We start from the raw sequence: 13,164 nt of genomic DNA, 5'->3' as shown, positions 1-13,164 counted from the left end.
CCGCGGCGCCCCCAGCATCCGGCCGGTTTCGCGATTCCGGAGGAATCCCCCGAGCCGCCTGGCCCCGCCCCTAGCCCCGCCCCTCCCGCGGCGGTGACCTGCTTCTATTGGCTTTTTTGTACGCCGCCCGCACTGCTATTGGCTGAGTCCGTGTCCTTGGCCCATCCCCCTCCGAGAGGGCGGGGGCAGGGCGGGGGCGGGGCCCACGAGGGGCCTGGCGACCGGAGGGCGAGAGCTTCGCGCCCCACCCGCTGAGTTCACCAGCGCGAGTTCCGCGGCGCGCGCCTCGGCCCCTCGGAGGCGGTGGGACCGGATCCCGGCTGTCGGATCCACGACGGGCCCCGAAGAGCAGGTGAGAGAGCGATGCCGGGGCGAATTTCGGGGGCTACCTGGCCGCCCTCCGTCTCTCCCGCCACGTCGTGCCCCTGCAAACCCGGCTTCCCCGTCGGCCTGTGTTCCTGCCTGAGTTTCCCTCTCGCTCTTGCTTTCCCTCGGTCTCTGACCCTCTTTTGCTACATGGGTTAGGAGAAGGCACAGTGGGTCTGAACTGCCCCCACTGGCATGGGGCGGTGCTCTGGCACCAGAGAGCCCCCTACTAACCCCCATGGGGACTCTGATGGACTCTACTCCTTTCACCTGGCGCCAGGTGCCGGGGCCAGATTCCAGGCTGTTGGGAGAGCCAAGGCCAGGCTCACCTACACTGGCCACCTAGGAGCTCCCCGGTGGCCTGAAGCCTTGGCCTCAGTTTTGCCAGCTGTGAACTGGGACTGTCACCCGCTGGGGTAACTGGCAGGTGAGCTGACCCAGATCTGCGGGCTTCACTACCTCCTCTATCTGGGGCCCCTCCTGGAGGAGGGGCAGCCCCAGGTGTAAACAGGTCTCCATGGTTACCTCCTGAGTGTGTCTGAGCCCAGCTGAAGGAGGTGAAGGCCCTGAGGGGCTGCAGATGGGTGAGAGCAGTTGTGCAAGTGGTGAGGGAGTTCAGATCTTGGAATTTGACAAACCTGCGTTCCCACTCTGCCACTCACAGATGATTCCGTTCTCCCAGCCTCAGTTTCCTGTCTGTATAATGGAAGGAACATAACTCCTGGGGCTCAGTGCTGCTTCCAGGATTAAAGGCAGGAATGTGAGTCTCCTTCAGGTCCTCAGGCAGTTCCCTTCCCTTCTCTGGGCCTCAGTTTCCCCCTCCAAAATGGAGTAAAGAGACATTTCTCCTGGCCCTCATACCCTCCCACTTTCCCTCTCTGTAACTGTCCGGGCACACAGCCTCCACGTTCACACCCAGGCATCGTCTTGCCTCGGGGCCTGTGTACCTGCTGTTTCCTCCACCGCCTTGCCAGGTCCACAAAGTCAATTTTAAAACATAACAAGTTGCCTAGATGGGCTGGGCCAAGGGCTGGGCAGCTGGGAGGGCGGAGGAGGGCAGGGACGCTGTACCTATGGAAACCATAACAAAGAGCTGTAGCCCCGGCCACACAAACACCTGGGCTGTCTTCTCCCACTTGGCAGGCTCCGTGGCCTGGGACACCGGCGGTAGGTGAGTGCCCCGGCCCCTGGGGGTCTTGAATCCCATTCTGATGGGGAGCAGGGCAGGGGGTCCCTAAGAGAAGAAATTAGGCAGGTGCAGATTTGAGGCCCCATGGTGTTGTGTCCCCTCCTGCTGTGTAGCCTTGGGTGTGTCTGAGGCCCTGGGCCTCAATTTCCTCCTCTGAGGCCTGGGCAGGTAAGGGGCCTTTTGGTTGCTTGGTGGTCTAATGAGGTGGATTTAGGGGGCCTCAGCGTCTCTGTCTGTCAAATGGGGCCACACGACGGTGCCTGGGAAAAACCAGCTGTTGGCATGGAAGCAGCCACACTTAGAGGCAGATGCTGAGTAATAACTCATGCTTGTCTGGGTTCGGCCCCAGGTATTATACACCGAGAGGTGGGGGCCCAGAGCTGGCAGGACCGGCGCAGGCCCACAGCATACCCACCTCCTTCAGGATGCCTCTACACCCCTCCGTGAGACGACCTCCCCTGGAATCCCACCCCCCTGAGCTTTCATGGAGGGACCACAGGCTGAGTCCTTGAGAGCTCCTAAGGCCTTGTCCTCCAGGCCTCAGTTTCCCCTTGTGTCCAGTGCGATGGTGGAGGTTGGGAGCATCCACCGGGGAAGCCCCCCTCCAGAGAGGCTCGTGCTGTGCTACTATGTATGTAACCTTGGGATAACTCTGTCTCTGGTCTCAGTTTTCCTGGCTGAACAGTGGGGTCCACGAATGAGATCTCTATGACCCTCTGAGAGGTCATTTATTCATTCAACAAACAGATTCTGAGCACCTACTGTGAGCCAAGCTTCAGGGTTGGAAGACATGTACTTTCAGCCAGAAAAATCATTACACTTAGTAGTAACTGCATGAAGATAATGGGGAGTCAGGTGGATGGGGAAGTTAGTTTAAATGGGGGTTCTGAGACGGCCTCCTGAGGAGGCAGCATTTGATCTAAGCCCTGAACGACAAGGAAGAAACAGCTACGTGGAGACCTGGGGGGAAGGGCATTCCAGGCCCAGGGCTCAGACCCAGCAATGGCCCTAGGGCAGGACCTTGCCTGGTGTGTGGAGTAACAGGGAGGAAGCCTGTTGGGCAGAGTGAGCTAGAAGAGGAGGAGGAGGGGGAGGGGGATGGGGAAGAGGGAAAAGAGGAGGAGGAGGAGGAGAAGGAGGAGGTGGTGAGGGCAGGGAGATAATAGAGGAGGTGGATAGCCTGGAGGGAAGTGAGCAAAGGAGGGCTGGGGCCCCACTTAGGTGTTTACTGGCGCCCTCTGGTGGCTGCTTCAGGGAGGACAGCATGGGATGCCCGGGAACCAGGGATGAGGCCTTGGGTAGGTGAGAAAGGTGCGAATCCAGAACTCATTTAGGGGCTGCATCCACTTTCCTGCCATGTGGCCCTGAAGCCTCCACTTGCTGTTAAACATCTTTTGCTCAGCCTAGCCCCCGCCGGTCCTGTGCTTCCTTGCATGGGTTTTGGCAGTAGTCTTCCAACATTCCTGTTTGGCCCCCCCAACTCTTCCTCGGTAGAAATCTGACCACAGTTGAAAGTGTCCTGGCTTTCCCTGCAGCCTGGCAGGTGGCCAGACCCTGCTTGTCCTTGGGGTGGCCCCCAAGGGCTCTAGGAAACCCAGTTTGATAACCACTGGTGTCTCCCCAACCTCAGACAGGCAGATTCCCCTTTCCCTTTGGCCATATTTAAAATGAGCACCGACTGGGCAGTGTGAGCAATGGTTAATAAAGGGCTCCATGTAGTGGGTACCTGATGTTGTGTGGGAGCAAGGTCTATTGCACAGTGGGCAGAGGCGGGGGGCCCCCTGAGGCCATCCTTGGCCATTGCAGCCAGGACAGAGAGGAGAGAAGGATGGCTGGTGTGGACCTGCCAAGCGGGTACATCAATTATTGACACCCTTTGTGTGGGGCATGAAGAATTCATGTGGTGGGGGCAGGCTGCCCGTGGCCGGTGGCATGCTGGAGCAGTCTCACCCCAGCTCACGAGAGCCCCTTGCTGAATTTTCAGTTTTGCCATTTATTAAAAATGACGGACTATGAACTTGTGGTTAATTACATTATATTAGCAATAAGGTGTGGAATATTATTCAGCCATAAAAAGGAGGGAAGCACTCACTGACACTCACTACAGTGTGGATGGACCTGGACCACATGGTGCTCAGTGAGAGAAGCCAGACACAGGAGGCCGCACAGCGCGTGATTCCCTTTGTGTGGAATGCCCAGGACAGGCAGATCCAGAGGCAGGAAGCAGATCCGTGGTTGCCTGGGGGAGGAGAGGAGGGGGATGGGGAGTGACTCCCAGGAATAGTGGGAGTTGGAGTGAACAAAATGGGAACGGGGACAAAGGTTGGAGTCCAAAACCTGAAATGGGGTTGGCAGAGAGCAAAAGTCCGAAGCGTGGACCAGGCTCCAGTGTTTTGGGGAAGAGTGTGGGGGGCAGGGAAGGAGTCAACAGAGCCACTGGGTGTCTGGACACCCAGTTCACAGAAGGGAAAGCTGCCCCTGGGGCATGGGGCTTGTCTGCAGCCTCTGTGGCCTGTGAGGGGTTGTGAACGGGCCTGTGGCCTTGCTGTTCCTCTCACAGCGGACAGGTCCTGCCCCAGGACCGCTGTACAGGCTGCTCCCTCTGCCCGGCTCAGCCTTCCCCCAGACCTTGTCCTTTCAGCCCCAGCTCCAGGGGCGCCACCTCAGAAAGGCCTTCCCTACAACCCCAGCCCATGTCACCTGCCTGTCCCTGTCACTTCCCTCCCTGCCCCCGTGGCCCTGAAATTATCCTGTTTATTTCCATGTTCATTGATTTCTGGCACCTCCTTCCAGTGTGGGCAACATCTCTTAGGGGGCCATTTTGGAAATTTGGAAAACTTCTATTATTATTATTTTTTTTTTTTGCTTCTGATAATAGCAGGATGTTCTAGCGTTTGGGGGCAGGGACCAGGGACACTAGGTGTCCAGCCATGCTCAGGGCAGCCCTTGGCCTCCACTTCCTAATGTCCTGCCAAAAACATACGCTGATGAGTGGGGGTGGTTTTTTTTCGATAGGCATTTATAACTATACTAGAGGCCCAGTGCATGGACCTAAGCCCGCAGGTGGACATCTCCTGAGGGGTCCCGGATTGCAAGAGGGCGCAGGCCAGGCCGAGGGACCCCACAGTTGGTGCATGATTGGGGCTAGGGAGGGACCACAGGAGGGCTCCAGGGCATGTCCAGCCTGTCTCACCCAGTCCCAATTGGCCGGACCTCAACAGCAAACTAACCTGCTGGAGTGTCTGCCCCCTGGTGGTCAGTGAGCGTCATAGCGACCGGTTGAATGAACGGACACTTAACATATTAGGCTTTTATTATATAGGACTAGAGGCCAGGTACATGACATTCATGCACTAGGGAGACGCGGTCCCTCAACCCGGCCTGCGCCCTCTTGTAGTCCGGGACCCCTCAGGGGGATGTCCACCTGCTGGCTTAGACCACCGCTGCACTCGCCAGCCGTGAGCCCAGCTCAGGGCTTCTGGCTGAGCGGCACTCCCCCGTGGGAGTGCACTGACCACCAGGGGGCAGCTCCTGTGTTGAGTGCCTGCCCCCAGTTGGTCAGTGCATGTCATAGCGACCAGTTGTTCCGCCATTCAGTCTATTTGCATATTAGCCTTTTATTATATAGGATGTTCACCATATGGGCAAACCTCTGATAGATTTGCTCCATCCTTGAGTGCAGTGAGCTCAAGCTTTTAAGGAGGGAAATTCTTTTTAATCTAACATGTCTCACCCTGGCCAGGCAACTCAGTTGGTTAGAAAGTCATCCCAAGCCCTAACCGGTTTGGCTCAGTGGATAGAGTGTCGGCCTGTGGACTCAAGGGTCCCAGGTTCGATTCTTGTCAAGGGTATGTACCTTGGTTGCGGGCACATCCCCAGTAGAGGGTGTGCAGGAGGCAGCTGACCGATGTTTCTCTCTCATCGATGTTTCTAACTCTCTCTCCCTCTCCCTTCCTCTCTGTAAAAGAAATCAATAAAATATATTTAAAAAAAGAAAGTCATCCCAATACGCCAAGGTTTCACCTTCGATCCCCAGTCAGGGCACATACAAGAATCAATCAATAATGCACAAATAAGTAGAACAACAAATCTTCCTCTCCCTTTTTCTCTTTCTCTAAAATCAATTAAAACAAACAAACAAACAAACAGACCTGTCCTGAGTACCTACTGAGTGCCTGTCAATGTGAAAGTGATTTAAAAATCTTATGGCAGCCAAAACCGGTTTGGCTCAGTGGATGGAGCGTCGGCCTGCGGACTGCAGGGTCCCGGGTTCGATTCCGGTTGGGGGCATGTGCCTTGGTTGCGGGCACGTCCCCGGTGGGGGGTGTGCAGGAGGCAGCTGATCGATGTTTCTCTCTCATCGATGTTTCTAGCTGTCTGTCCCTCTCCCTTCCTCTCTGTTAAAAAAATCAATAAAATATATTAAAAAAAATCTTATGGCATTATCTTACTTTCTGTTTGTATTAAAGTTTGGGCCAAATCCCATTTTTAAATTCACTTAGCATTATAAAAAATGAGCTATAAAATATATAGTGAGGGGCATAGAGATATGGGTATATACACTTTGCTCCGCTTGATGAGATATAAACTCAGAGAATTTCAAAGTATTCAAATTCCAGAACATTCCACCACCCCTAAAAGAAGCCCTATCTCCATCAGCAGTCAGTCCTCACCTCCCTCCAGCCCCTGGCAGCCTCTTCCTGTTCCTGTGGATGTGCCTGCCCTGGACATTCCACATGAATGGAATCACACTGTGTGGCCTTTGGGGTCTGGCTTCTCACTGAGCACCATGTGCTCAAGGTCCATCCACACTGTAGTGAGCGTCAGCGCGTCACTCCTTTTCGTGGCTGAGTGACACTCCACTGTGTGGGCCACATTTTGTTTACTCATTTGTTGATGGCATTGGGGTTTTCACTTTTGGGTACATGAATTGTGCTGCTCTGAACATGTGCGTATGAGTTTCTGTGTGGACATGTGTCTTCATTTTGGGGGAGTCGATGTTTATGAGTGGAATTGCTGGGTCATGCAGTAACTGTGTTTGAGGAACTGCCAATACTGTTTTCCACAGCAGCTGCACCGTTTTCCATGTTTCATACCATCTGTACATGTGAGGGTTCCAGTTTCTCCACAGCCTCACCAGCACTTGATACTGTCTTTTGTTGTTAATCCTCACCCAAGGATATTTTTTCCATTGATTTTTAAAAATATATTTTTTTATTGATTTCAGAGAAGAAGGTAGAGGGAAAGAGAGATAGGAACATCAATGATGAGAGAGAATCATTGATCTGCTGCTTCCTGCATGTCCCCCACTGGGGACAGAGCACACAACCAGGACATGTGCCCTGGCCGGGAATTGAACCATGACCTCCTAGTTCATAGGTCAACATTCAACCACTGAGCCACGCTTTTCCATTGATTTTTAGAGAGAGTAGAAGGGAGGTAAGGAGGTAGGAGGAAGTGAGGAGGAAGGAAAGAAGGAAGGAAGGAAGGGAGAGAGAGAGAGAGAGAGAGAGAGAGAGAGAGAGAGAGAGAGAGAGAGAGAGGTGTGTGTGTGAGAGGTTCGATACCCAGCCCCCAGTCTGGGCATGTGCAGGAGGCAACCAATCGGTGTATCTCTCTCACATCTCTCACATAAAATTGTTTTCTGATGGTCTTAGGCTCTACAGTCGCGACCCACAGGTTGAGAACCACTGCTGTAGAGCCTAAGACCATCGGAAAACACAGATATTTACATTATGATTCATAACAGTAGCAAAATTACAGTTATGAAGCAGCAACGAAAATAATTTTATGGTTGGGGGTCACCACAACATGAGGGACTGTATTAAAGGGTCGCGGCATTAGAAAGGTTGAGAACCACTGCTCTAAAACGTTAGTGGGCTTTTTTGGCTGAAATGATAGTGGGGTTATGGCATTTGGTGGGCAGGGGCCAGGGACACTAGCCATCTGGCCCCTGAACTTCTGGGCAGTTCCTGGAAAGACCCTGACTCAGAAGGGCTGGCGTGGCGCAGCCTGGCCATCCCCTGGCTTGTTCTCGGACCTGTGTGAGCACAGCCGGCAGGAAGGAAGGCCAGGGTTTATTTTGATCCATGACCTGCTCCCTACCCCCCCGCCCGCCCCCCACCCGGCTGTTTGCAGTGTTTCTGGCAGAACAATGGGTCGGGGAGGAGGGGTGGGCATGCAGCTGGGCTGGCCCAGGTGTGGCGGATCTGGGGACTGGCTGGAGGGGCTAGAAGTGTGGAGGCTGTGGAGGGAGGATGCAGCTGCCTCCACTCCCACCCTTTTCTTTCTGGCTTGGGGAGGGGGTGCTGTGGTGGCCCAGGCCCTTTCTAAAGACTGTAAATAGGCCCAACTCTCCTCTAGAACCAGCACGCCTCACCCCAGGACCTACAGATGGGAAGGTCAAGGCCAGAGAAGGGCAGAGCCCTGCCTGGGCTCACACAGCAACCAAAATAGGCAGAAGGAACTGGGCTCCAGGGCCCTTGGGGTCCAGAGCCTGGGCCTCATCCCTGGACTCAGAAAAAGTTCCTCTCTGAGCCTCAGTTTGCCCATCTGTAAACTGGGGAGATTAGACCCAGGCCTTGGGAGTACAATCTCATTCCAGTGTTTGCAGACATCCTTTCCCTCATACAGTCAACAAACACGGGCCACTGCTCTGTAGAACCAGGCCCTGGGCTGGCCCCTGGAGACGCGGTGTGAACAGCCCCTGCACGTGCCATTGGGTCAGCGAGGTGGACATGGCCACCAAGGTCTCGGGGCCACAGTGGAGGATGTCCAGGGCGACGTGGGAGCCAAGGGGCACCTGGCCCAGCCTGGGACCTCTGGGAAGGCTTCCAGCAGCGGGTGACAGTGATGCTGAGACCTGAAGGATGAGCAGCAGTTTATAGGAAGAGTAAAGGGAATGGAATAGAATGTTCTAGAGAAACTGGTGGGAAGGCATAGGTACTTGTGCCAAGTGGCCAGCCTGACACTGCTGCTGTCAGAGAGGCCTTCGCATCCAGGTGGCTGGATGGCTTCGAGGTCCAGCCTCTTGCCCAGGGGACAGGCAGTCTGGTGGGCATTGGGCTTGGCCACGAGCTTCTGCTCCAGGGCAGAGTTAGTTCTTCCCCGTTTTATAAAAGGGGAGACTGAGGCATAGGCAGTTATGTCTCTTGAACCAGTGGTCAGAGGGCTGGTTTTGTCATGGGGGACAGCCCCGACCCTCCAGGACTCGGGGTGACTTGCGGTGTCAGCTGGGAAAGGTGGAGGGGCTGACGAGCAGGGCGCTGGGGAGCCCTGTGTTCCTGTGTGGCCTGGGGAAGTGGCTCAGCCTCTGTGCTTTCTTTTGCAGAATGGGCAACCTGCCCAATACCCGGTGGAATGACAAAACGGGCACGTGTGCCCGCGCAGGGCCTGCCACACGGTGCTGAGTCAGTGGTACCCTCGCTGTGGCCCCCGCCTGTGTAGCCCCGCGGTCTGGTGACTGGTGTGGGGGGCAGGGAAGGCTGCTCCAGGAATCCCTGGGCGCGCCCTAACCTCTGAGAGGGCGGCTGAGGGAGGGTTGGCCTTCTCCCGGGGTCTGAGCTCCCACAAAGGCAGGCTTTGTAGGAGCCCTTGGGTGTGAGTGGGAGCCCACATGACATTCCTGGTCTGGCCAGCCTGGGGCCAGGGCGGGGGTGGATTCTGACCAGGGCCTGGGGCAGCGGATGAAGGCTGGGGGTGGGTCTCGGGTTCCTCTTACTCATTCGGCAGATGTTTCTGGATCTCCAAGGACACAGCGGGTAAGGAATCAGGCCTTTTGCCCCCACTGTGGCCTGGGGCGGGGCAGACCAGTGGGGAAGCAAAGCCAGGGGGCGAAGAGCAGGGATGGGGGTGCCTGGGGCATGTGTGGCCCAGAGGAGGCGCCCCCCCCCCCTCGGTTTGACTGTCCGGGATAGCTTTCTGGAGGAGGTGGTATCCAGGCTGAGCTGAGGGATGAGTCTGCCAGGGGAGAGGCAGGTGCTGAGGGGCCAGGGCACTGCGGGACGTATAGGAGGCCACCAGGAAAGGGGCAGGGCCCGGGGGCCGCGGGAACTGATGCCGGTCCGTCTGTCCCCGGCAGGGCTAATGGACACCTTCAGCACCAAGAGCCTGGCCCTGCAGGCCCAGAAGAAGCTCCTGAGCAAGGTGGCGTCCAAGGCGACAGTGGCCGTGTTCATCGACGACACGAGCAGCGAAGTGCTGGACGAGCTGTACCGCGCCACCAAGGAGTTCACCCGCAGCCGCAAGGAGGCCCAGAAGGTGCTCAAGAACCTCATCAAGGTGGCGGTGAAGCTGGGCCTCCTGCTCCGCAGCGGCCAGCTGGCGGGGGAGGAGCTGGTGCTGCTGCAGCGCTTCCGCCAGAGGGCGCGCCGCCTGGCCATGACGGCCGTCAGCTTCCACCAGGTGGACTTCACCTTCGACCGGCGTGTGCTGGCCACCGCCCTCCTCGAGTGCCGGGATCTGCTGCACCAGGCCGTGGGCCCGCACCTGACCGCCAAGTCCCACGGCCGCATCAACCACGTCTTCGGCCACTTTGCCAACTGCGACTTCCTGGCCGTGCTCTACGGGCCGGCGGAGCCCTACTGCTCCCACCTGCGCCGCATCTGCGAGGGGCTCACCAGGATGCTGGACGAGGACAGCATATGACCCGTCTGCAGCTCTCCTGCTGGGGCCCGGGGGGGGGGTGTTTATCATATTTTATGACCTCTTTATCCCCGGTCTGATTCTAGCCAAACTCCCCGGACAGGTGGCCTGCCCGCTTTCAGAGGTTGCTGAACCGCTTAAAGCAGCAGTTTTATGGACCCTTGTCACCTCTCCCACCGCATCTCTCTGGAGAGGAGCTCAGCGTGGAAACGGGCACAGCCGGCTGGGCCAGTGGCCTCCTCACGCACCTCGAGACCGCGCTCTGCTCAGGTCCACCTGTCCTGAATGTGATGACCGATGGCACCCCTCAGCTCACTGGATGCCATCTGACAGCTGGTGCTGCCCACTGCACGTTGTAACCTGGGCTTTTTAATCCCTTCAGAAAGGAGTCACACTGAACTGGAAGGAAGTAATGGGGTGAGCAGGATCCCCCCTCCACCCCCACTTTGTGTAAGTTCTAAACCCCAGGACTTACCGAGTGTGACCCAAATTTGGAAAACAGGGTCGCTGCTGACATAGTTGGTTGAGATGAGATCACAGTGGCGCACAGTGGGCCCCTAACCCAGTGTGACCGGGACACTTCTAAAAGGGAGACATTTGAACAAGAGGAGAATGCCATGCGAAGGTGGGGCAGGCATTGAGGGATGTGCTACAGCGCAAGGACCACCAAGGATGGCCAGCAACCCCCAGCGCTGGGAGGGAGGCTTGGGGCAGCCTTGAGAAGGAGCCGCCTGGCGGAAGCCTGGACCTCAGATTCTGGCCTCCGTGACTGAGAGGAAACAAGTCTCCTTCCAGCCGCCCAGCCCAGGGAGTGGGCACAGGGAGCCACGAAGAGGGCTGCCGGGCGCTGGTGTGTGGGTGAGGACACCTCGATTTGCTCGGGATCCCAGCTCTGACTCCACGTGGAGGGGACAGAGTGCATTCTCCATGCCGGGCACCAGGAAAAAGACATCTGAGAGGCATGCACACTGTCCAACGATCATTTCATGTTTGAAAAATGTTTTTCAGACCTCTGAAAGCAAAGCTCCCAATCTTGGCCTTGGGGACACCCACAAGATGCAGTGATTCTCAACTCGGGGCGTCGACAGATAGGTGGGGTGTGGGAGCGCATTTGCAAATTTTGTCAGAAGGGGGCATAGATTGCAAAACAGGGCTACAGGTCCCGCCATGCCAGGAAGGTTGTTCTGGGTGCCAAGGGAGAGGGGGAATGATCTGTGACAGATCACAGAACTCGGTCTAGTTCGTTCGGGGCAAAGGTTGCAAACAGGAAGCCTGCAGGCCGCATTTGGTGAGAAGATGGGTTTGCTTGCCCCATCCTGTGTTTGAGCCATCTGGAATCAGTTGACAACATTTAAAACGGGAATTGCACGTGCCAATCTAGATTTGGAGTCTCTCTCAAAAACCCGGCTAAGCCTGAACTGCCTGCTGGTGAAGCTGCGTAGAGGTTGCCCCTCTCTGCTTTGCTACAGTCTCCACCTCTCCCTTTTGCCTCTCCCTGGCCTGTGGTGCTGGCTGATAAGATTATGCCCCCAGATTCAGGTCAGCCTTTCTGTGGTTTGGTTTCTGCTTCCTTGAAGAAGCCAAAGCCTTTCACCTGAGAGTCAGCTGTTCCTACCTCCTACGTCACCGCTCTAAGGCCAACTTCCCCACTTATCTCTCCAGTCAAGAGACAGATCTTCATATTCAAGAGCAAACGTGCATTTTGAGTATCCTGAGAAGCCCCAGATGAAATTCTTTGCCCTCAGCTCTGCTGAATTTATCAATATGCATAATGCTTGTACTTGTTCCTTGATGGGCTGTTCTGCCTCTTGACTCTTTATAAGTTTGGGATTTAATTTTGAAAAACCAAAGAGCACTACAGAACAATTTAAATAAAAGCACATGTCATTATGTGAAACTGACTTGAATTGCTTGGTGCTGAGTTTTCTCCTTGGAGTTTTTGCCTTTTAAAAAACAATTTTTCTTGAGCCCTCCCTGGCTGGTGTGGCTCAGTTGGTTGGGGCATCATCCCATGCACTGAAGGGTTGTGGGTTCAATTCTGGGTCAGGCACATGCCTAGGTTGTGGGTTTGGTCTCTGGTTGGGGAGCATACGGGAGGCAACTGATCTATGTTTCTCTCTCACATTCACGTCCCTCCCTCCCTCCTTTCTTCCCAATCAATAGGCATGTCCTCCGTGAGGATTGGAAGGGAAAAGAAATCTTTAAAAAATATTTTTTCGATTCCAGTTGACATACAATGTTATATTAGTTTCAGGTGTACTGCATAGTAGTTAGACACTTATGTACCTTATAGAGTGATCACTCCGATAAGTCTAGTACTCACCTGGCACCATACACAGTTATTACAACATTATGACTATATTCCCCAGGCTGTATTTTATACCCCTGTGACTATAACTGGCAATTTGTGTTTCTTAATCCCTTCACCTTTTTTACCTGGCCTCCCACCTCCTCCCATCTGGCAGCCTTCAGTTTGTTCTCTGTATCTATGAGTTTGTTCATTTTGTTTTTTAATCTTTATTTATTTATTTATTTATAGGAAGGGAGAGGGAAAGAGAGAAACATGGATGAGACAGAAACATCGATTGGTTGCCTCCCACAGCCTGGATATATGCCCTGATGGGGAATCGAACGGGCAACTCCCGGGCAACCTTTCGGTGCAAGGGATGATGCTCAACCAAGCCACAGCAGCCAGGGTCATATTGTCTTTTACGTTCCACATATCAGTGAAATCATATGGTATTTGTCTTTCTCTGTCTGACTTAGCATAATTCCCTCTAGGTCCATCCATGTTGTTGTAAATGGTAAGATTTCATTCTTTTTCCATTGTATATATCCATCACACCTTTATCCATTTGTCTATTGATCGGCTCTTAGGCTGCTTCCATATCTTGGCAACTGTACATAATGCTTCAGTGAACATAGAGAAGTACATATCTTTTTTTATTATTGATTTCAGAGAGGAA

At 54.8% G+C, this 13,164-nt stretch overlaps 1 protein-coding gene across 2 annotated transcripts; it reads left to right on the top strand.

The window, feature by feature from the left end:
- Window positions 1-212: 212 nt before the first annotated feature.
- Window positions 213-12,111, top strand: TNFAIP8L1 (TNF alpha induced protein 8 like 1). 2 transcript variants are annotated; one of them, XM_079772134.1, is made up of 2 exons: window positions 213-352; window positions 9,636-12,111. In XM_079772134.1, the coding sequence occupies exon 2, from the start codon at window positions 9,641-9,643 to the stop codon at window positions 10,199-10,201; it is 561 nt and encodes a 186-aa protein (XP_079628260.1). In that variant the 5' UTR covers window positions 213-352; window positions 9,636-9,640; the 3' UTR covers window positions 10,202-12,111. The 2 variants fall into 2 exon arrangements, with proteins under 2 accessions (XP_079628260.1, XP_079628261.1); XM_079772135.1 differs by lacking the exon at window positions 213-352 and adding an exon at window positions 1,483-1,537.
- The last annotated feature ends 1,053 nt before the right edge of the window (window positions 12,112-13,164 follow it).

The sequence above is a fragment of the Cnephaeus nilssonii genome (assembly GCF_951640355.1).
Source record: "Cnephaeus nilssonii genome assembly, chromosome: 5".
Lineage (NCBI taxonomy): Eukaryota > Metazoa > Chordata > Mammalia > Chiroptera > Vespertilionidae > Cnephaeus > Cnephaeus nilssonii.
Note: the sequence above shows the minus strand (reverse complement) of the source record. Positions and strands in the feature narration are given on the sequence as shown.